We start from the raw sequence: 21,157 nt of genomic DNA, 5'->3' as shown, positions 1-21,157 counted from the left end.
GAGTGTGAGAGCTGCATGAAGCAGATGAATAAAGGACAGGGCACTAGGGCTGAGCTTGGAGAGTTTGGGCCCAGCCTCAGCAGGATGCTTCAGAACTATTGCTTGCCTTATAGATGATTGTGCCTTCCCTCTTCTCCCTGGTTCCTCAGAAAGTTCCCTTATGTGATCTTTAATTAATGAACCCAGTGAACATTTTTTGGCCTGCTTCCCAGTGTTTCAAATACCAGAATTTTCACTTGTTTCTCTGAAGAGATGTTTTTGTGGTCTAGAGGCTGTGTAGTAATGTGAATCAACAAGTTTCTGGCTCTTATTGGCATCATTTTTCATAGGGAATGGAAGCAGGGGTAATCCAAGCTGGTTATAAATGAAGGTGTGTTGTCCATACTGTACTGGGTAAAGGCCTGCAGGAACCACTACTTGAACATAATAGAAAGTTAAAATGGCTAGGAATTGTTAAATTAGATCTGCTAATAAAAAGTACCTTTTTTCTCTTCCCGGGTGGTTTTCAAATGCTCCATTATCCCACCCAGGCAAGTCAGGAAGTATTACTGCTTTCATATCTCTGTATGGGCAGTAGATAGGAGCTTAAGCGTTAGACTGTGAAGTAAGTTAGTGTCATGGTGTAGATAAAAGGATCATTAATTCAGCATCCAAACAGGCTAAGGAGGAAGACTTGTTATTCTATCAATGGCTACAGGCTGTTCAGAAGGGAGAGCTGAGGAAGGAGAGAGGGTGGGATTGCCCATGACCAGGTTGAGAACTTGATCACTTCAAGGCACTAACACCAGCTAGGGCTTTGCACTGCACAGAAGGATCCTCCTGAGCTTTCTCATGGAGCTGCTTCCAGGCCTTTTGCAACAGGATGAGCTGTCATTTTGTGTACACAGCCTTGACAGAATTGATAGCAGCATTTACAGGATGCAGCAGTAAATAACAAACCTGTTCTGACAGCTTTCTGCCAGCAGAAGATGTTCATGCTCCCCACTGCTGCTGTTTGGCTCTTCCCTGTTATCCAGTGCATGCTTTGCAGTTTAATCAAATGCATTCACAAGGTGTATTCTGAAATCATGTGCTCTCTACTTAAATGACTTAATGGCAAAGCATATAATCATATATTGATTTTAGGATGGCCTTTGACATAGTTCATGATTCTCTGCATCTCTCTTCTTTTTTCTTTCAGCTTTCTGCTTTCCTAAATCCAGCAGCAGACTAGAACCAGCAAGAAGAGAGGGGGTGAAAAATAGCCTTTGAAGAGGACTGAACGTTTGCACTGGTGCTGTGAGCTGTGTTGGTGGTGAAAGGTCAGTGTCAAGGCTGCTGTTCCATGTTGGCTATCAGTTTGGGGGTGGATAATGGCACATGGTGTGAATTTGAGTTCTTCACCTGTAAGCTTTAGAATTCCTCTCCTGGGAAGGCTTTACTTAAATTACTTTTAGCTGCTTTCTGGAAGTTGATAAGCAGCTGGAAGCCCTTTCTGAGGATGTTCAGTGGAGTAGGTAAAGTGTCAGTGGTAATGTTTTTATCTTGCAGAGAGGGAACTCAAGAGAGGTCATGCTTTCAAAGGTTGGAGTTTAGCCTTGCTGGAGAATGTCAGTGAGTTTGCTGAAGATTAAAGTTATTGGCCCACACCTGCACTGCACATACCAAGGGGAGGACATCTGCTTTGTTTGCTAATGGCTGCCAGGGTTATCTGGCCCAGCTCAGATAGTCCTCAGTGGAACATTTCCCTCCAGGCCAGCAGAGTGCCAAGTGGGTGCATTAGGGGACTACTTTTGTTGCAGCATAGGTGCAGTGGGATTTCCTGCAGCAAGTCTTTCTTGTGTGCTTTGGCAAAGATGTTAGAAGTTATCTAAGTTGTGGTGTATGAGTTATCTGTGAAATAGTTGTCGCTGATGTGTTGGATACCAATTTGCTTGCTATCACTCAAAAATCAATACTTTTAAATAATGATGGTTTTTCTGGCCTAGGAGCTATTTAATTTGCTTTGGCATTGTTTCTTCCCGATCTGTCAGATGCTGCTTTAGGGCAGGTTGTGCAGAAAAAGCCTGCAGGCCTGGCTTTCTTTGCTGTTTAATTAAGTGCTGTTACTGTGCAAGTTGAGGCAGATGTACCAAGCAGTGTCTGGGATGACTAAATGAGCGTCTAGCCAGCAGGAGTGTGTGTGTGCATGTCATATGCTTTCTGAGCTGGGCTGTGTGTGCATGCCTAAGTGTGCCTTTGGGTCTGCAAAGAAAAGTACAGTGGTGTAATGTGGAACACCCAGAGCAAGTCCTGCCATTGAAACTTTAGGTTTCACAGCTGCTTGTGCAGTGCTTGTGTTCCTAGATGCTCAGCACCCAGAACTGGAGCCATACCACTCAGCTTCTGGTGAGTTCTTGTGGTGCAGTTTGTCCTAAGGGTTCAGTCGCAGTAGGATGAGAGCCCAAGAAAATCAGACCATGGGATGGTTTCATTTGTGAAGTGATCCCAGCCTTGCCTGGCAGTCATGCACTGTGTATTCTTACCCTCCTAGGAGGTTGTGGCTTGCAGTCACACAGGGCAGGATGAGCTCACTCTTAATCTTTTTTATCTTTTTGAGGTGTTTGCATAGGTTCCTCCTTGCTTCACTGTTATTCCACTGTTATTCACTGTTATTCTTGTACTTCATTATTAGCATCTCAATCTCTTGATGCATTTGAACCAGCAAGCCTCATAAATTATTGCCAAAATTACTTTGCCAGGCAGTCCTCTTATTTTAAGTATGTATTTTATTAATCATGAAAGAGGTTGTTCCAGTTCACTGGACAAAGTAGTCTTTGCTGGCAAAAGCACTTTTGAGTCTGTGAAATCGTGTTGCTGTCGGGCTTTTGCCAATTTGCCAGTCACCTAGAGCCTGTCATGCCTCTCAGCTGGCATTCTTCCATCAGCAGGGCTTCTCGGTGCAGATCCTCATAAAATCACTGGGTTTAGAGAAAGGTGAGGGTCTTGCACTGGGGAGGAAGAGAGAGGCAAGGGTCATACTGAGGGACTTGCCCAAGTCCATGCACAAAGTCTGTGTCACAGTGGAAAGTTGGATTCAGGCTGTTCAACTCCCAGTTTCTTGAATTAATCTTCAAGCTGTTACCCCTTCCTTTTTATCTACAGGTTCTATCACTTGTGTTTTCCTCTCAGCTTAATGCATTTTGTTTTCCCTAGAGAATTATTTGTCTCTGTCTCTTCTCTTGCAGTGTGTGTAGGCATAGTAGGAACCCTTTGTTGATTCTTGTGAATTATATAAAAATACTTCTTTCCATTGTGTGACTAAATTTCACAGCCTGTATTCTGTGATTGCTTGCTGAAATTTAACTTGCTGATGAAACTGCTGTCTGTTGGACTGGACCAAGTGAACTGCATTATGGAAGTACTTTTACTCTTTTAACCGCTTTTTCAGTTAGCAAAATACTTCCCATTATGAAGCTCATGTTTAATTAATATGTTTTTATGTATTTGTAAATACACTCCTGTGGCAGAGCTTGCCATTTCCTGTTCATCAGAGAGCTCATTTGTAATTACTGATAATGATTTAGAACAGGTCTTTACCTCAGTGTTTAAAATAGAACAGAATTATGTGTGTTAAGTACTGTTGCTGCTTCTTGTCCAGTTTCAAGAATGATTCATATCAGTTCTGAGGGTTTGTTATAAGGATGACTGATGGCAAGAAACCCTGGTTATGTCAGTGAATTCAGGATGAGGCCCCCATATTCATCCTGGTGCTGTGACACTGACCAGCACCTCTGTGCTTTTTGGGACCATGAGGCTCAGAGCCTGAAGTGGCCCTAAGCCTGGGAAGCAGATTGTGGCTCCCTGCTTCCACTGCCGGGGCTCCTTGGGAAAAGTGTTTCACTGTAGTCTCCTGCCCTCACTTGCTTTCCCTGAAGACCAGGATAGCTCCCTGAAGCCTGACCCTGTCCTTGCAGATGATGGGAGGCAGCAGATCACCCTGTGTGAGGCAAGGAGCACAAACACGACTTCCAAAAAGAGGGTCTAGAGAGCTGCCTTTCCCTGAATAGTTGGCTGGGTGAGTCATTAAGCATGCAGAAGCAGCCAGTGCCATCGGCTCTGCTCCTGGCTAGGAAGGATAGATCAAACAGGAGACAGCCCTGATTGCTTTCTGATTCATGGTCTGCCATCCCTGGTGATTCACCCTGCTTTATAAACCTGCAGCTGTTCCCTGCCAGCTTTCTGGGAACAGGCGTATCCTCTCCTGCCAGCAGTGAAGCCAGGCTGCCTGAAAGGCCTGTACCCAGCGCTGAGTGGAGCGGGACCCGCAGTCTTGAGGGGGATTTCAGACTGTTACCTGATGCAAGTGCAGTCTCAGCCGTGCGTCTGCCCAGTCCTCAGCCAGCACGAGATGGAGCCGTGACTGGGATTTCTGAGCTCTTGGATCAGAAGGAGGGACAAGTTAGTATCCATTCCTAGGGCCCAGCACCTGCTCTGTGGCGATATGTGAGGGAAGGAGGGAAGGTTTCTAAAATCCTCGGGAGCAAGAGGAAAACTGGGCCAAAGAGCCTAAGGACAGAAAGCATTGTTATCATGCCCTGGTCAGTGTCTGCAAACCTGCAGTGCATGTTCCTCTACATACAGCTCTGATGTTCGAAGGGGTGTGGAGAAGACCTTTTACTGGAAGGCATCTCTCACGTCAGGGCTGAGGTACCTGTTATGAGTTGTGCAGGCGTGTGTGGCTGCCTTGCTGCTGCTGTTCTTGTTCAGTGGCTAAATGAAGCCTCTGGGAGCTGTAAATCTGTCACCTGTCATGAATGTTGTGTTCTTGGGGCGTCTTCTCATGGAGAACTTGCAAGCCTGATCAGTGCATACAGTACCAGCAGCATTCATTCCTTCCCAAAGCCTGGGGCCCTTTTGTGCTGCAACATGGTAATTAATCTGAACATTGCTGGAGGTTCTGATCTCTTCTGAAGATAACTCTGAAGAGTTGTTCTCCTTCATCTGTGCCACCATCTCAGAGCTGCTCACTTTGCCAGTGAAGCAGCATTCTGCTGCCAACTGCTGTTGCCAGATGTTAATTCTGGAGAAAAATGTTTTCTTGTGAAATGGTGATGGGGATAGGCATGGGTGGGTCTGTTGGCTTGTTCACACTCTTGCTTTCCTTGTTGGCTTCATTTGTTAATTTCTAAAGCATAGGCCTGGCTGGGGCTGTTGAGTGAGCTGGCATGAAGCACAAGGAAATAGTTTCCTGCAGATAAAATACAATTATGCTGCAGAATGGGCAGCTGCTGTTCCCAGCCTTGGTTCATCTGGCTCTGAAGCCAGACGTTAGAAGTGTGGTGACAAAGATAATGCTGATAGTCACCTGATGTGCAGCCTGGCTGTGTGTACCTGTTTCTCAACTTCCTTTGCTGTCAGGTGTTTTGCCAAGGTAGTTGAGTGTCTGTACTGTAGCTGGGTGCAGCTGCAGTGAGTCCCTGGAGGGAGCTTGCATCACTTGTGCGAAGAAGTTTTGTAATTTAACTAAGCATGAACTCCATGCCTCTGGGAAAACGTAGAGGCTGTTTGCCTGCCTGCTTCCAGGGAAATTGCTGGTTTAGGATAATGTTGCACTCTGACATGAGTGCACAGTGCTTGCATCATTCCTTGCTGGCTGGTGGGGGACAAAAGGGATGATTTTTTTAATTGAATGCAAGTGGTGAGGACTTGGTTGCACTTCTGCATCCTGGCTCACACAGGTTATGCCGGCAGTGATACTCTGGGCAGTGCCTTTGTCTTGTCTGCCTGCTCAGGCAGTGATGAGAATGTTTTTTTGAGAGGTTCAGACTTTGAGGTCTGAGCAACAGGCAGTGAAGTGACATGGAGCTGTGCTTGCTGCAGACCTTCTTCTGAGGAACCTTCCCCGGGGTGTAGCAGATCTGTAACACTGCACTGGGACTGACTCACAAGAAACTCCCATTCCTTACATATCTGCAGGGGCCTTTTATGCTGTCAGATCATCTGAAGCCAATGGTTGTATTTCTCCCTCTTAGTAGCTAGGAGAGTCTCTTTAGTGCCCTGGAGGACAGCTAGCCAGTGAGAAGGGCCATGAAAAGTAAGCGGTGAAGAAGAGAATTAATTACTCCAACAGACTGCTGGCGTTCAAAAAAGATAGGAGATCTGAACATATAACAAGTATATTCCCAGTTCCAGTTGTAAAGATTAAAAATAGCCCAAACTTAGAGAAGGTTCTGTTTCAGCCAGTTGTAACTAATGCTGGTGAGAAAATAATATTCTTTGAAGACAGTTTATTCCATAAATATCAGAGACCGAGGTTTCTGTTGCTGCCTTCAGAACAGCCACTACAGGCTGTAGTCAGGAGCCAGACTGGGATTTCCTGGAGAACAGGTCTGGGATTGTGTGAGCTCTTTTGTGTAGGTCACCCAGATGGATAAGAGAGCTCTTTATCTGAGCTAGCACTGTCCTGTGTCCCTGAAGTCAGTTGAATGGCTTGTTCACTGGCTTACTTCAGCAAAAGATTGGAAGTGTTAGATCTTGCAGGAGGAGAGTAGTAATGCTGACCTTCTGGGAGAAGTGGTGTGATGACTGACTCACTCAAGCTCTCCTGGTTTATTTATTTTTTTTTTTAGGAACTTGGTGAACCAGAAAGATGCGTGAGTATACAGAAAAGAAGGAAACATGTGGGACCATCTGTCTCAAGTACCTGCTCTTCATCTTCAACTTCTTTTTCTGGGTAAGGAAATTCAGTCTGTGTCAGAGGCAATGAGATGGCACTGCAGTTTTGGTGTCAGGGATGCAAAAATGGGTGTGATGAAGTCTTTGGGAAGAAGTGCTGATGCCAGTAGGACACAACTTTTGTCCTGTTGGGTGAAACGCCACCCCTTGGGCTTGCCTGCCCAGGCAGAAGTTATGGTTTGACACTGTAACATGTGGCTGTTTCTAGGTCATGTTACCAAGTATAGAAAATTACAGGAACCCTGAAAGTAAACTTTGGTTTTTTCACCTGGTTTACTTTTTCAGGGAGCATAAAGACTCTACTGTGTTGCCATTCCTCTCTTGAAATAGCAAGAGGGAGTGCTGGCAGTGAAATGGGACAGCTAGATAACGCACACCCTCTTGCAGCTGGTCCACACTAGAACTTCTCAGAGTTGTGCTTTCCACTAGAAAAGTTATTGATGGCAAAGGCCTGTGTTTTACTTTGGTGCATGGGACAGAGCAATGGAGTGTCCAGGTCAGACCTTTAAGGAAAACTGTCTGAGTTTATCAGAAGCTGCCTAAAACCCTCTGGAAACTGAAGGCTTACAAAAATAAAGTGGACTGCTAGGGGTGTGGTTGGGTTCTCTGTGTTCATTTGCTACCAGGGTAAGAGTTTAGCCAGCCAGGCTGGTCATACAGATTTGACATGTTTTATTTGCCCCAAACCCAACGTGGCTACATTTGGGAAGACTCTCGTCTGAGTATGAACTGCTGTGCACAGGTAGATGGTTTAGAAAGCTTCCATGTCAGGCTGCCTGGGGTGCTGAACTGGGTGCCTGGAAGCTCAGCCTTTCCCACTGCACTGGGATTTGCTCCAGTCCCAGTGAATCCATCCTTTAATGTCGATCATCTTTGGCTCAGCTGACAGGGCTGTGGCACCTCCTGCTGTCCCTGTCCAGTTGCTCTGGGAGGTGAGGAAGTTCATGCCTCAGACACCTTCATTTTCTTGCTTTTTTGTCTCCCCAGCTGGCTGGTGGGGCTGTGATGGCAGTGGGCACCTGGACCCTGGCTGAGAAGAGTGACTACATCAGCCTGCTCTCCTCCAGCACATACTCTGCTACTGCTTACATCCTGGTGGTGGCTGGGGTGGTGGTCATGGTCACTGGCATCCTCGGGTGCTGTGCCACCTTCAAAGAGCGGCGGAATTTGCTAAGAGTGGTGAGTTTTGCTTGGTTGTTTTGTTTGAGGGAAATATCTTGGTTGTGTTGTGTGCAGCCTTATTTGTTAGTCCTAGAGCAAATATCACTAGGGTCTCCAGCTCCTGGCAGCAGTGCTGTCCATGTTCCAGGGGACAGGTTTTACTGCAGAGCATTTCCTCTCATCCACGCAAAGAATGTGCTGCATGGTTCAAGAGTAAAAAGTGTAATTGTAGTGCCTATGCTTTGTGTAAGAACATCTATTTGAAACTATTCAAAGCAAAATCTTGTGGCTTTTGTCTCTTCCTTCTTCCTTGCCCATTCTATATTCTGTTTTGGAAAATGGGAAGAGGGAGGAAAATATGAGAGACCTGTAACAAAACCAGCTTTTAATGACATTAGGTTCAAGCCAGATTAACACACTTTTTCACTTGGTTGTCAAAGATCAGAACATTTCCAATATTTTCTTCAGTTGGAAAAAAATTACTTTAGTCTTGCTTCCACAAAAAAAGAGCCGTACTGTTTTGATAATCTGCTGCTGCTTTTGCACCGTTCTCTGTATTACTTCCTGAGCTCCCTGCTCACCCACTTACACTGAAGTTTTCTTACTTGGGGTTTCTATTTTGCTTGCTCTCTCTCAAATCTCCCTTTCAGTCTGGAGTGTGGCAGCAGTCTGTTTTAGTGTCTGGGCTGCAGTGGTGAGTGCAGTGACTGAAATAACAATCAACAGCTTTTGGCTTTCACAGGTACAGAAAAAGATACTTCAGCTGCCAGCTCCTCCCTTTGCAAATCCTCATTGACCTGACCAGCCCCATTTCTCCCCTTTAGTTTGGATAGAGGAGCAAAAACAGGAGCTGTGAGCAAGCCTGATGCTTCACTGCTGTGCAGACCAGATAATCCTTGTGAGAGGCAGAGCAGGGCCAGGAAGGGAGAATAAAATATAGAGGGAGACACACTGAGTGCATTGCTGATGCTCCTGGTCTGTAGCAGTTGGTTTTGGCCTTGCTTCACTGACTCTCCATGCCAAAGAGATCTCCCTTTGTCTTTTTCCCTCATCCAGAAGCTACATATGAAAATCCAGGGGGGTTTTCTTTGTTATTCTGCCATAGAAAACTAATAATTGTCTCTAGGGAACAAAAGGTCACTCTGTCTCCTTACACCACTCGTCCTTTTGGAGTGGCTGGTTGTGACAGGCCTGTTGTCTCTTCTTGCTTGTGCTCTGCTTTGGTTGCCCTGAGTAATCTGAGACAGGGCTGTGCTTGCCAGGGCTGGGTGAGCCTGGCTGGGGGCCTCTGCCAGCTCTGAGCTCAGACAGTAATCCTGACAGCTTCACAGTCACCCCAGGGGCTGTGCCAGCCGGTCCCACTTTCTCTCTGTACAAGAGACCCGTGTAAGTATGGGAGGCAGCAGTATAAGCAGCACTCTCTGCTCTCCTTAGTGATGCCTTGGTGCTTTTAAAAATTGATTACTGAGGGCTTTAGGTGCTGTTTGTAAAATGCATATCTGGTTTTTAGTTTGTTTATCTCTAAGAGTTGGGAAGCTGTGAATTATTTTGCTGCCTTGTATGTAACTGTGAGTTTTATGGGCCCACTTCAAGGCTCTTCATAGTATTTCACTCATCACTCACAGCTGTGCTACTTTTTTGTCATTTCTTATCGGCCTTCCTTAAGCATGTGCTGTGCTGAGGCTTGGGCAGCAGGGGTGGAGTTTCTCTGGCTCCATGAGCAGGCAAGGCAGTGGATCTGCAGCCTGGCTGGCTGTGATGCTGCAGTCCAGCTCTTTAAAATGACAGATGCGTGTTATATCATACTTCAGTCAAAATGCAGCAGTAGTCCCAGGGAAAGACCTGTCAAATAGAAGACCTTGCTTATAAGGAGAGAAGATGGCTTTCTACAGGCTTGGCCCCTCACATTGCCTCTTCTAGTCAGCTACCTTGAACAGGGAGAAGGGAACACACGTGGATTAGGATTTCTGTTCCTGCTGCATTTCAGCCTGGAACCCTCCCACTGAAGTGAGGTTGCTGGCTTAGGAGTATTGTTGCTGTCTCTTTTTTCAGGTAGTAGAAAGATGTCTCCAGATAGTTATTTGGGTTGTAGGTGGGTTGAACCATTTTTTGTGTTATTCAGAGAAAACACGCTTACCAATTGGTACTTCACTCAAAACTGGATGGAAGCAATTTGGACTCTGTAGATCCTGAGGAGACACCCAGTAGCCCTGACTGTTGTGGAGCCAGAGCCAGGGTAAATTTTGCTTAGAGCCCACCCAGGTCCAGGCATGTGTTTGCTAGAGGGCTTCTGGTGATCACACATTTCTGACTTGGGAAACAAGTAGGGCATGTCCCTACAGTTCCATGCCAGAGCTTGGCCTACTCCTCCAGTAGCAGACCTCTTAAGAAAGCCCTGCAGCTACAGCTGAAGAGCAGGGAGAGCTGCCCTGTGCTCTGTGTGTGTCCAGAGTGAAAGCTGCTGTTCCCCTATATGATACATCCCACAGCATGATGCTTAGAAGTGGCCCTCAGGGAATGATGAGAGTAAGATAATGGTGGAGTGTATGAGCAGAAATGGGTTGGGTTCATGGGTGGTAGCTGCACTAACCTCCCTCACAAGGTTTTACTTGTGACTCAGATTTGTTAAGGTCTGCTGGATACATGTTTGTTTCTATCCACTGTAAGCCAGCACAACGAGCAGAGAGCTTGTGGTGACATAACTTTAGCTCTACCTGAATGCATCTGACATTACGCAGAGCAAGGAAAAATAAATAAGCTTTCCAGTCCATTGGTTCTCAGCATCCTGCCATCCTCCTGCCCCTCCTTGGCAGAGACGTGATGTCAGGCCTAACAGAGGTGATGTTAAGGCATAACAAAGTCCCAGCAAAAGAGAGCCGGCCGTTGTGTCAAGGCCTGCCAACCCTTTCTCGCTGCTTTTCAACCTCCTGGGAGTGTTGGGAGCAGCCTTTAGCTATCCTGCACTCCAGTGGATGACTCACTGCCCTGGGATGAATGGGTACCTTGTACAGGCGGCTGCAGAGATGGTTGGGATCGCTGCGGGGGAGAGCCTGGGGCAGGGGAGTGAAAGGCTGAGATTGTGTGCTCAGATTAAAGCCTGGTCTGCAGATAAAACCCAGCTGTCCTTCCTTCGCAGCTGCTGAAGCCCCACAGGGGTGCAAAAGGAAGCCTGAGTGTGTCATTTTACTCCTGCAGAAGGGGCTTGGAAATACCTAGTGAAAAGAGTGCTCAGTGGGGGTGTAACCCTCGTGCAAAAGAAGGCATCCTTGCTGTGTCTGTATCTTCACTGTCCTTCTTTGTGCAGGTTTGATGTCCAGTTACATTTGTCAGGAGCCATTTGCTTTGTCTCTTGGTAACAGACCTTTCTTAAGATTGAGGGTAAAACAGAAAAAGGGAGATATTTTGTTTGTTCTGTCCTGGGGAAGCCAGCTCTTACAGGGACTTGAGGTCCTTGTTCCTTGTGGCTGGAACTGGTGTCTCTTCAGCTTTATCTACAGAAAGATTAATTTAATAGCAGTCACAGAACAGCCTGAATCTGTAAAGAAACTGTTCATTGCTGACCATGAGCAAGGCAGGGGCTCTTTGTCAGGAGGGGGTTCTCCCTGAAAAGCTGTCTTTGACCCTAAGAAGGAAGTGGATGCATCACCCTGGCTCTTCAGGCCTGCCTAGTCCTTTTAATCTATTGCACATATTCCTCATGGGTTTGGCTTCCCTACTTTTTTGTGTATAGATAGGGCTCCCAAACAGTTTTCTGTACTGTTTGAATCTCCTTGTGGTAAGCAGGGCTTATTCTTTTCACTTCACTGCCACCAAGCTCTTTTAAGAAATAGTCATGTTCACCTATTCATCTTCTAAGAGTTCTTCTCACTTTGGTTTTGAGATGCTGAGCTTTTCCATCTAGGTCCCAGTTCAGGAGCATGTACAGTCCCAGTGCTGAGTGTGACTCAGTGCTAAAATCCATCCACTTTAACAGTGCCCCTCAGCCTGTGGCTGAGCTCCACAGAAGTCCCTGGCAGCACAAATGATGCTTTATGCTTAGCTGCTGTGCTGTATATTTGGTGAAATGGGCCCTCTGTGGCTTTACTGAATCATCTTTATAACATACATTGCTCCTTAGTAACTTGGTGAAATGCCCTAAACAATGTCAAAACAAGCAAATGTTTAAATTTTGTTGGTATTGATGTCACAATCAGATATTTTGTATGATACTGAGTGTAGTCATTAGGTTATCTGGCAACCACTTTCTTTTGTACGATGATCTTATCTTGGTTACTTGCACTTTCCCATTCTCTATAATCCCTCTGGCTCTGAGAGTTAAACACACACTTGCTGCTGCTTGTCTTCAGTTATTCTGTGGTTTGATGTTTTTTTGTTAATCTGTGGGATTGTTCCTTTCCTACCCTGTTGAAGTCTTAATTCCAGCCCCTGCCTTTGAACACTGCTGCAGAAAAGCATTGATGAAGACAGAGTCAGGCATTTTACCAGGTAAAGAAAAGCTGCCTCCCAGCATCTCCTTATGTTCTGTTCTAATGTGCTCTTTTTCCCATTATTTTACAGTACTTCATATTGTTGCTATGCATCTTTCTCCTGGAGATCATTGCAGGAATCCTGGCCTATATCTACTACCAGCAGGTGAGTGGACATTAGTCCTTGGAGACTCAAACAAGGGAGAGAGAGCAGCTCATTATCATCCCATCTCCCCAGCCAGAATTTGGCTTGGATGCTTGGGACATAGGTGTGGTTGTGGTTCACCTACTCACTCCCCTCCATATACAAAAGACCTTGGATTGTTTACTGGTTTTGACAAAGTGGTGGTCATTACTCCGGGGGGCTGCTCAGCCCTGCTGCTCAGCTCCTTCCTGTGGTGCACTTTGTGCCCTGTTTTTCTACAGACCCTTGTAGAAGACAATTTTTGAGGCTGTCTAGATCTAGGGACTCTCCTAACAGCCTTGAAGGTGTAGTGCAAACAGCTGAAATCACCTTAGTGCCACTTAGCAGGTTAAGGACACAGGAACGGTTCCTGCTGCATCTGGCAAAGGTGATGAACGGTGCAGCTGGGAGGTCCTTTCAGGTCGACAAGTTTTTGAGAGCTTTACTTAAGCAGCCCAACTGAGGGGCTGGAGAAAAAGGACAGTCTCCCAACAGCTGCAGGTCTGGCTTGGCACTTCTTGCAGTTGCTGAGAGCAGAGCTTAAGTCATTGCTTTGTTTTCAAAGGGAGTTTAACTGCCAAGGCACAAACAGCCTGCAGAGTTGCTCTCATGTCTGGAAATTGACTGGAAGTGGCAAATTAGGATTGTTATCAAATGACTGTCTGAAAAGCAGCTGAACATCCCATCTTGTTGACTTCACTGCCAGGACTCCTTGCCATTCCATTTTCTCTTGGACCTTCTGTGCTTTGCCGTGGATGGGCACTGGTAGTTTGCAAGAAGCCAAAGAACTGTACTGGCTCCTGCCAGGAGGGATCTGGGATATGAGTGTGCATATTTAACAGGAAAAGATCAATTCTGGCAGGCATGGCAGGAAGCCAGGATCTGTCCATCCATCTGTGCAAAGGCATGAGGTTCATATGTGACAGTGGATGAAGAGGAGCTGATCCCTGGGTTGAAATAAAGGACATCATATTCAGAACTCTACCCTTGAGTGCATCTCTGATCAACAGCTGCATATCCCTTTGCCCTCTGGCTGATAAATCCCCCTTTTCTCTTGGTTGCAGGCTGCTTGCTCTGTTTGCCATTGTTTTTATTTCAGCCCTTGCTTTGGTGTCTAAGGCTTGCATGTGTGTGTCTAAACTGGTTCTTTTGTTATCTCTGTTCCATGCTGCAGTTCTTCCCCGTGAGCCCGCAGGTAACTGCTTTTCCCCCAAGTAATAATTCTGCTAATGGACTCTCCTCTTTATTTCCCTCCACCTTCCAGTTGCTGAACCTTTTCCTTTCTTTCTATTATGCTAAGTCCTTTGCATTTCCATAGAGCTTCCCAGCCCAGGATCTCAAAGCATTTTGCAAATATTAATGAATGACGCCTCATATCATCTCTGTGAGGTAGGTGTTGTCCCCATCTGACACATGGGATTGGAGAAAACAGGGTTTCAAAGTGAGAATAAACTCCAGATTGTATTTTGAAAAGTTTAGCATAACCGGATATTTGACCTCTCATTTACTACTTACAGTGTAGAATAAAAGGTATATGAAGAGGTTGCTCAGTTGTTTCATCCATTGACCCCATCTAAAATGCATATTGATGTTGTTTATTGGTATAGGAAACTTGGAATTTCAATTTAGTTGGACTGAAGCAGTGTTTCTGCATGAACCAGAATGGAAAAAAAAAAAAAAAAGATGGAGCTCTTTGGCACTTTTTGGCTGTCACCAAAGGGTGAGAAAAATTCAGCTAGATTAAAAGAGTCTTCATAGGAATAAGTGTTTGAATCCAATCACCTGAACATGCCAGTGGTTTATGATGATGCTTTCAGAAATTCTGCTCTTGCAAAATCCGACTTTGTCTCTCTATTATTGAGAAAGGCCTTGCAGTGATTTTTGCAATTACACGCTTTTAATTCCCTCCTGTGGCATCCTTTTTGAAGATGATACAAGAGCTGTTTGGTCTATGTGGCTTCAGTCCACCATGCCACAGACTCCGATTTCTTCCTGCTTCTGGACAGAGTGATTTGTATTTTTTACAAAAACAAGAGTTCTTAGTATTTTGTTACAGGTTTTAGAGGGAGAAGACTGCACATGGTCTCACAGGCATATTCATGTTTAAGCAGGCACACTTTCATATTCCCTTTCATTGCAGTCATGTCTTGGCAATCTGGCATATTCAAGGTGAGAAGCCATGTGGAGTTGTGTAACACAGGCTGAAATTTGGTCCCAAAGCACCTCCCTGCAGTTGTTAAAATAGAAGCCTGATCTGTAATCATTTGGAAATAAGCCTGTCCAGCCTTGGAGGATGATCTTGAAGGAAGCTGTAGCTTCCACTAGGTTCTCCATCCTCCTCTTGGAGCAAAGGCAGTGGAATGTATGCAGGGCTTTGGGTTGTTCTGAGGAATGAGTTTGCCTTGTGATTTTATCCCGCTTGTCTCTTCCATTCAGCTGAGCCTGGAGCTGAAGCAAAATTTGAAGAACACCATGACCCAGAAGTACCGGAGGGAGGGAGAAGAGAGTGTTACCAGTGCAGTGGACAAACTGCAGCAGGAGGTGGGTGTCTCTGGAGGCAAAGAGAATTAATGCAACTGCAGGGCTGAAAACCAAGCACACAAAAGGCATCTCTTGACATCCAACCTAGAAATATTTCTCCAGTATGCTGAGTGTATGTTCTGCAGAGTTGGGTGAGGTGCAGGGCCTGAGCCATGCAACTGGCAGAATCACTAGTGTGATCTGGTGTGATCACTGAATTGCATGACCAGTAGCACTGGGGAAACAATATCTGAACTACTCCCAGTGAACTGGAGCTGCCAAGTCACTCTGACAGCTGCTTCTGCTTTCCCTGTTCAAAGCTTTGGAGAAATTGCTGACATTTTTCATTAAGCTTCTCAGTACTCTGGAGAGCAAGATGTAATGAAAGAAGATCTCTCCTGCCACTGTTGCTCGCTGTGCCTGGCTCAGGGGTGGTTCAGGTTAGGGCTGCCACAGTTCTGACAGGTTTTCCCACAGAAACGGCCCTTGTGCATAGGCACTTTCAAAGCACAGGGACTATTCTATGCATAGTGCCATAGCAGGTGCATTTGTGATGGTAACTGGTAATTAAACTTATCCTGTTGCCATCATTAACACGCAGTTATGAGCTGAGGCAGCTGCAGGTGCACTCTGGTTACAGTTCGTCCCAGCAGTAAACAAAAGTCACAGCTGCTGAAGGATGGATGAACTTGATATTTAATGGCAGTTTGGGGAGCTCTTAACACGAAAGTCACTAATAATTATAAAAAACTAAACCCATAAGGTAGCTGTAGTGTCTGCAAAGGCAGGTGAAGCCCAGGGCTTGGTGTGGGAGGCTGGAGGGAGAAGAAGGTTGCAGTGCCTGCAGGCTCAGATTTGGCTCTGTGTGTGTACAGTTCAAGTGCTGTGGGAGCAACAACTACACGGACTGGGCCGACAGCCTGTGGATCAAATCTCCAGAGGCCAGTGGGAGGAAAGTCCCAGACAGCTGCTGTAAGACGATCACTGACCTGTGTGGCCGAAGAGACCATCCTTCCAACATCTACAAGGAGGTAAAGAGCAGAAAGGCTTCAGAGCCACCTGTCACAAAGTGTGTAAAGGAGGTGGGCAGGGAGTGAGGGTATTCTGTTATTACTGCCAACTGTTAGCAGGCTTCAAAGTCAGTAGCATTCCTTGGAATGTAGAATTCACTTCTTTAGCTGAGTGTTCAGCTCTGTAGACTGTTATTTAACAGGTAGATGTAGAGGAAAATAAATTATGTTTGTTACCACTGGGTACATTAATGATGGGGAGAAGCAGGAGAGGTTGTTGGTTCTGGCAAGAGACTTGGATGCAAGTCCTTGACACAGCTTCCTGTGGTTGGAACTACTCCGTGAGGTGCAAATGGAGATAATTCTGGTCCTTGACTGACAGTTGCAAAGCAGAGGCAGATAGAGCCTGGCTTTCCAGGTTCACACCAAAACTCACTGATGTAATAAACAGCAGTGGGAAGAATTTTTTTACTCTTCAAAGGCTTCAGTTATATTATGAGTTCTTGGTACTGGATGCACTCAGCAGTATTTCCTTAGCCTTTTGGCCTCACAGGAGCAAACATCCCCCCCAGGCAGGAGCTAGGCAGCGAGTGAGGGAATGTTTCTCCACATACTTGAAAGAAGAATGACACTCTGTGATGTGGCTGGTTCTTCTGCATTTCCCCTGCTCTACCAGCAGCCACCTTGGGTTTGTTCAGAGGTTCCTGGGCCAGCTGGTCCTGAGCAATACCAGCCATGATGCAGTTCACATCATCTGCGTAGCTTTTCCAGAGATATCAGGGGAAGAGATTGCTGACAGACACCACTTTTTGAAGTGCTGCTTTCAAGGGTCGCAAACATTGGATTAAAGTGAACAAGAAGTTAAAACGAAGCTGATTTTCCATGTCCCTCCTTTCACCCTGCAGAGTGGTTGCATTACCAAGCTGGAAAACTTCATTCAAGAGCATCTGAAAATTATCGGGGCAGTGGGCATCAGCATTGCTTGTGTGCAGGTAAAAAGGGCTCTGGGGACTTTTTGGGGTGCTGGGCAGAAGTTGAAGGAACCCCTGAGCTGAGGGATGGAAAAAAGATGTTTTATTGCTCTTCCCTGCCTGGCAAGGGGAAGTTGCCAGGTACTTCGGGGACTCGAGGATTCACCAGCTGCAAAGCGAAAGCCTTTGTGCCAGTGTGGTGAATTCGCTGCAGGGGTGCTTACCCTGCGGGACCGGGGAAGGAGTTGTGCTCCGGGGCCATGGGAGGCCATGGCTCGGCAGCCCGAGGAAGCCCTCCTGTGGCCGTGTCCCGTAACTGCCCGCCCCGCAGCCGGGACCTTCCCACCTGGGATCCTAAGGATTAGCTCGGGCCATCCAGAACTTTTCCTTCAGCTGTGCCATGTTAAAGAACAGCCCCGTGGGTCTGCGATGATTTGCGAGAGAGTGATGAAAAAAGGTGTAGAATGTGAATGTCTTGCATTCTCATTTTAAAAGGGGAAGGCACAGGATATTCTTTTTTCCCGATGCAGACATGTCTGGGACTTCCTCATCTTCCCCTTTGTTCTGGCAAGCAGCCACATTACACCCCAGGAAGCCACTGTGGTTGATTACAAGGATTAGCACAGATTGTTTTTTCCTGCTGCCTATTGCAAGCTGGAGCATGTTATCCCCAGGCAGGAGCTGGCTGACACTCCAGTGTGGGTCTGAACTGTCAGTTTGCAAGTTGCTGGCTCCACTGCATCCATTCTGTGGTTTTAATGTATTTCTTTCTTCCCTTTACACTGTAGATCTTTGGGATGATTTTCACCTGCTGCTTGTACAAGAGTTTAAAGTCAGAACCATATTAATAGCTGTGAGAGCTCTGTCGCTCCCCCTCTGCCACTTCCCTTAGCACCTGCCAACCTGACCACTCTCCACCACCACCACCACCAAAGTGTCTGTAACCTGAGGACTTGGCTCTGTAATTGAATGCCTTTAGAACCATGCACTGCCTTACTTGCCCCTCTGGGGAAAGTCATCCTCCTTGTTGTGTACGAGGCAGCCGGGAGTTCAGCGGGTCCTCTTCAGTGTCAAGAAACAAAAGAGCTGTGGATCTTCTGCTAGAAGCTTTAGCACAACAGTCCCTTGATATAACTACAAAGCAAGATTTATCCAAGGCCCTTTCCCTTGAGGCTTTTCCCGAGCCAACATGAAGCTCTCAGGATGCTGTACAAGAATCATGGTTTGCTCTCCAGAGAAGTGGCTCAGCAGTACCAGGCATTGACTGTGAGGACAGATGATGGTTCTGAGCTGGAGCCAGAGCTGAGTTTCTCATACATGGAAGATTTCCCTCCCTCCTCCCAAGTGTGCACCAATGTCCTAACACAGCTGTTGTCCACCAGAGAGGATGCCTGTCTGGTTACTTGGGCCAGGAGCTCCTTGCCCTGCTGACTGGGAGCACAACTTGGTGCAGCTGAAATGCAGTCGTGACACTCATCACGTTGCCAAGATGTTGTGGGTGCCTTAGGATTTCTCACCAATTCTTCCTCCTCTTCCTTGAAGCCTTCTCCAACACAGTGCCATTAGGAGCCACAAGAGGCCTTCTGCTGCCCCGCAGTTCTGGAGCAAAGATGACGGACTGCCTTTTTTGGGTCTAGTCTGTTTTACTGAGTGGTTCCCAGCATGAGTGAGAACTCTATTTCCACCTCCCTGTGCCCTGATGAGGTTTGGTGAAGAACTGGTCTTTTTGTGGGGCTGCCATATCTTGCTACCCTTTGGTCTGTTCAGTTAGTGGAAATACCTTTTTCATCTGTTACATGTTGAGAGGTTCCCCTGGTTTGATTTTTCTAACTAAAACCTCCAGGTTTGCCTCCTTTGGGCAGGAAATGAATATATACCAATGTTCTATCAGCCTCCAAAGAGCTTGTAAGTCAGCTGAGGGTTTTCTGGCTTTGTCTGGAAGCTCACTTTACTGGTTACTGCCGAGAAGGTCAGGAGAGTCAGTTTCAACCAGTTGCCCCGGTGTACTTGGTAAAGTGGTAGTGCTGGGTAAGCTGTTTGCTGCTGAGGAATAGGTTTTAATTAAATCTTGTCTCTGCACTGAGGTGCTGGATACAAACGGGACACAGACATTGCCATGGACTTGGTGCCAGCAGGATCTTAGCCTGAGTTCATGGGATCTTGTGTTCCTCTTGTCTTGTTCCCTCCTTCCTGGTATGCCTGTTACACTCATGAAGCAGCAGAAAGGGGAGTTTGGTGTTTCTGAGCAGTGAAGACAAGCTCAGACCTTCATAAATAAATTTCTTCCCTCTTCTGGCCTTTTAGTAGTGCTGGCTGAGCCCTGTCCCTGGCAGCAGACAGCCAACATAAGCAGAATCATCCAGACCAATCGTGGGGGTTTTGGTTCACAGAGCAGAAATCATGGACTGGAGCTAAAGGACGACATGTTAAAATTCAGAGCAGGTCAATCTGAAACTCCTCCATTATCAGTCCTATGAAATAATCCTCAACTAATGCAGAAAGAGAGGTGGAGGAACTGAGGTGTATCCTTGGTTCCACAGCAGTAGGAAAGAGAGGAAAGAAATCTAAATGATTCTGTAATGATCTAAAGGAGAAACCTCTAAATTATTTCTTGTTTTATAGTAAAGTTCCTTAACAAGTATTGACTACTAACTAAGAGGAAAATATTGAGCATGTTGCTTGAAGCAATATTTCTGATTTCTTAAGCATATCTTCATAGCTGCCTTTGCCCATTCCCTTCAAACACATTGTACAGGGTTGGGAGAGGCCAGGAAGAACGAGACATGAACAGTAAGTTGGCTTGTGTCCACTGAGTTGTTTTATATTTTTTCTCTGTGTAACAATATTCATTGCTTTCGGTTTTTTTTAACCCAGTTTAAGTTGCTGGCCAATAGAAAAATAAAGCTTAAGACTCTGTACTGACTGTGTGCAGCAAAACTGAAGGGCTACCATGAGCCAGGTGAGTTCTCTGGCTTGCTCACATCCTGCTGCTGAGGAGCCAACTCCTCAAGAAGAAGATGAATGGAGGGGGGAAGCTGTGGGAGAGTCTGCTTCGCATCCCTGCCCCTGCCAGCCTGGTTGTGGGGTGCTGCAGGCTGCTCCCCCTGAGAGCTGAGGGTGCAGAACCTCAGGCGTTGCTTGAGGTCACAGGGGTTATTTGAGGTCATTGGAGTACCTGGGAAGGGTTACCTGAGGTCATTTGGGGTTACTCGAGGTCAATGGAGACCCTGGTAGGGGTTACTTGAGGTCACAGGGGTTGTTTAAGTCTCTTTTAATTGATTGCAGGATCAAATGAGGGCACAGGGGTTACTTGAGGTCATTTGAGGCTCTGATGATTGATCAAGGTGTCAAATGAGAACACAGGGGTTAATTATTATGAGCTGGGGCCAAATGAGAAGGGGCACTTTGGTGTAATGGGTCGAACACTGCCAGTGAAGTCCAGGGGAGTCCAAGGCCTCAGTGTCACCCAGTGGCCTGCAGTGTCACCCATCATTTGCTCTCTGTCCTGTCAGGGTTGTGATAGGTGTGCTTATTAGCTCTATTGATATTTATTATTAATTAGCATTATTATTTTATTTTATTTCATTTTATTTTATTAGTGTTTATTACAATCTCCTGTAAGAATTAGCATCTATACTATAGGTATCAGCTATTAACACAATTATCAAAAGTTGTACTGCTGGGATCTCTTAAATTCTATTTACAGTATTACCTTTTAGGATCCAGTAGTAGAATCACCTATTGCAACCTAAAGCTATGATTATTTATTAGAATAAATAGTAGATTTATTAGTATTGGTATTTATTAGTGTATTATTAGCTGCCACAGGGGTATAAATGTGTCCTGTTGGAACCTCCATGGGATTATGGAATACTCATCCCACCCTTCTGCATCCCGTGCAGCCGCAGTCTGTGCACGCCCGTGTGGGCACCCAGCACTGCTCCAGGGTCTGTGGAGGTGTTAGATTGGACTTGATGATCTCAAAGGTCTTTTCCAGCCTAGTTCATTCTAAGATTCTTTGTCACATGGGCTGCTCTTGTCACAGGCCGAGTGCCCGGGCAGGCAGCACAGGGCCTTTACCTTCCCTTCTCCGTGCTGCCCAGCTGCCGTCCGTGAGCATCGGTCAGGTCTGCTTCAGCCGACCAGCTG

The 21,157-nt window shown here is 46.2% G+C and overlaps 1 protein-coding gene across 2 annotated transcripts in view; it reads left to right on the top strand.

The window, feature by feature from the left end:
* The window catches only part of CD151 (CD151 molecule (Raph blood group)), a 31,733-nt gene extending 11,807 nt beyond the window's left edge, over nt 1-19,926 (top strand). For both annotated transcript variants that reach the window (XM_069017025.1, XM_069017026.1), the window contains exons 2-9: nt 1,181-1,301; nt 6,591-6,694; nt 7,684-7,875; nt 12,415-12,489; nt 14,944-15,048; nt 15,903-16,058; nt 16,943-17,029; nt 17,797-19,926. In XM_069017025.1, the coding sequence (XP_068873126.1) occupies nt 6,611-6,694; nt 7,684-7,875; nt 12,415-12,489; nt 14,944-15,048; nt 15,903-16,058; nt 16,943-17,029; nt 17,797-17,856 (759 nt within the window). In that variant the 5' untranslated portion in view covers nt 1,181-1,301; nt 6,591-6,610 and the 3' untranslated portion in view covers nt 17,857-19,926. The remainder of the gene's footprint in view (nt 1-1,180; nt 1,302-6,590; nt 6,695-7,683; nt 7,876-12,414; nt 12,490-14,943; nt 15,049-15,902; nt 16,059-16,942; nt 17,030-17,796) is intronic.
* The last annotated feature ends 1,231 nt before the right edge of the window (nt 19,927-21,157 follow it).

Source organism: Aphelocoma coerulescens, chromosome 5, assembly GCF_041296385.1.
Source record: "Aphelocoma coerulescens isolate FSJ_1873_10779 chromosome 5, UR_Acoe_1.0, whole genome shotgun sequence".
Lineage (NCBI taxonomy): Eukaryota > Metazoa > Chordata > Aves > Passeriformes > Corvidae > Aphelocoma > Aphelocoma coerulescens.
The sequence above is the reverse complement of the archived record's forward strand: the minus strand, read 5'-3'. Positions and strand labels throughout refer to the sequence as shown.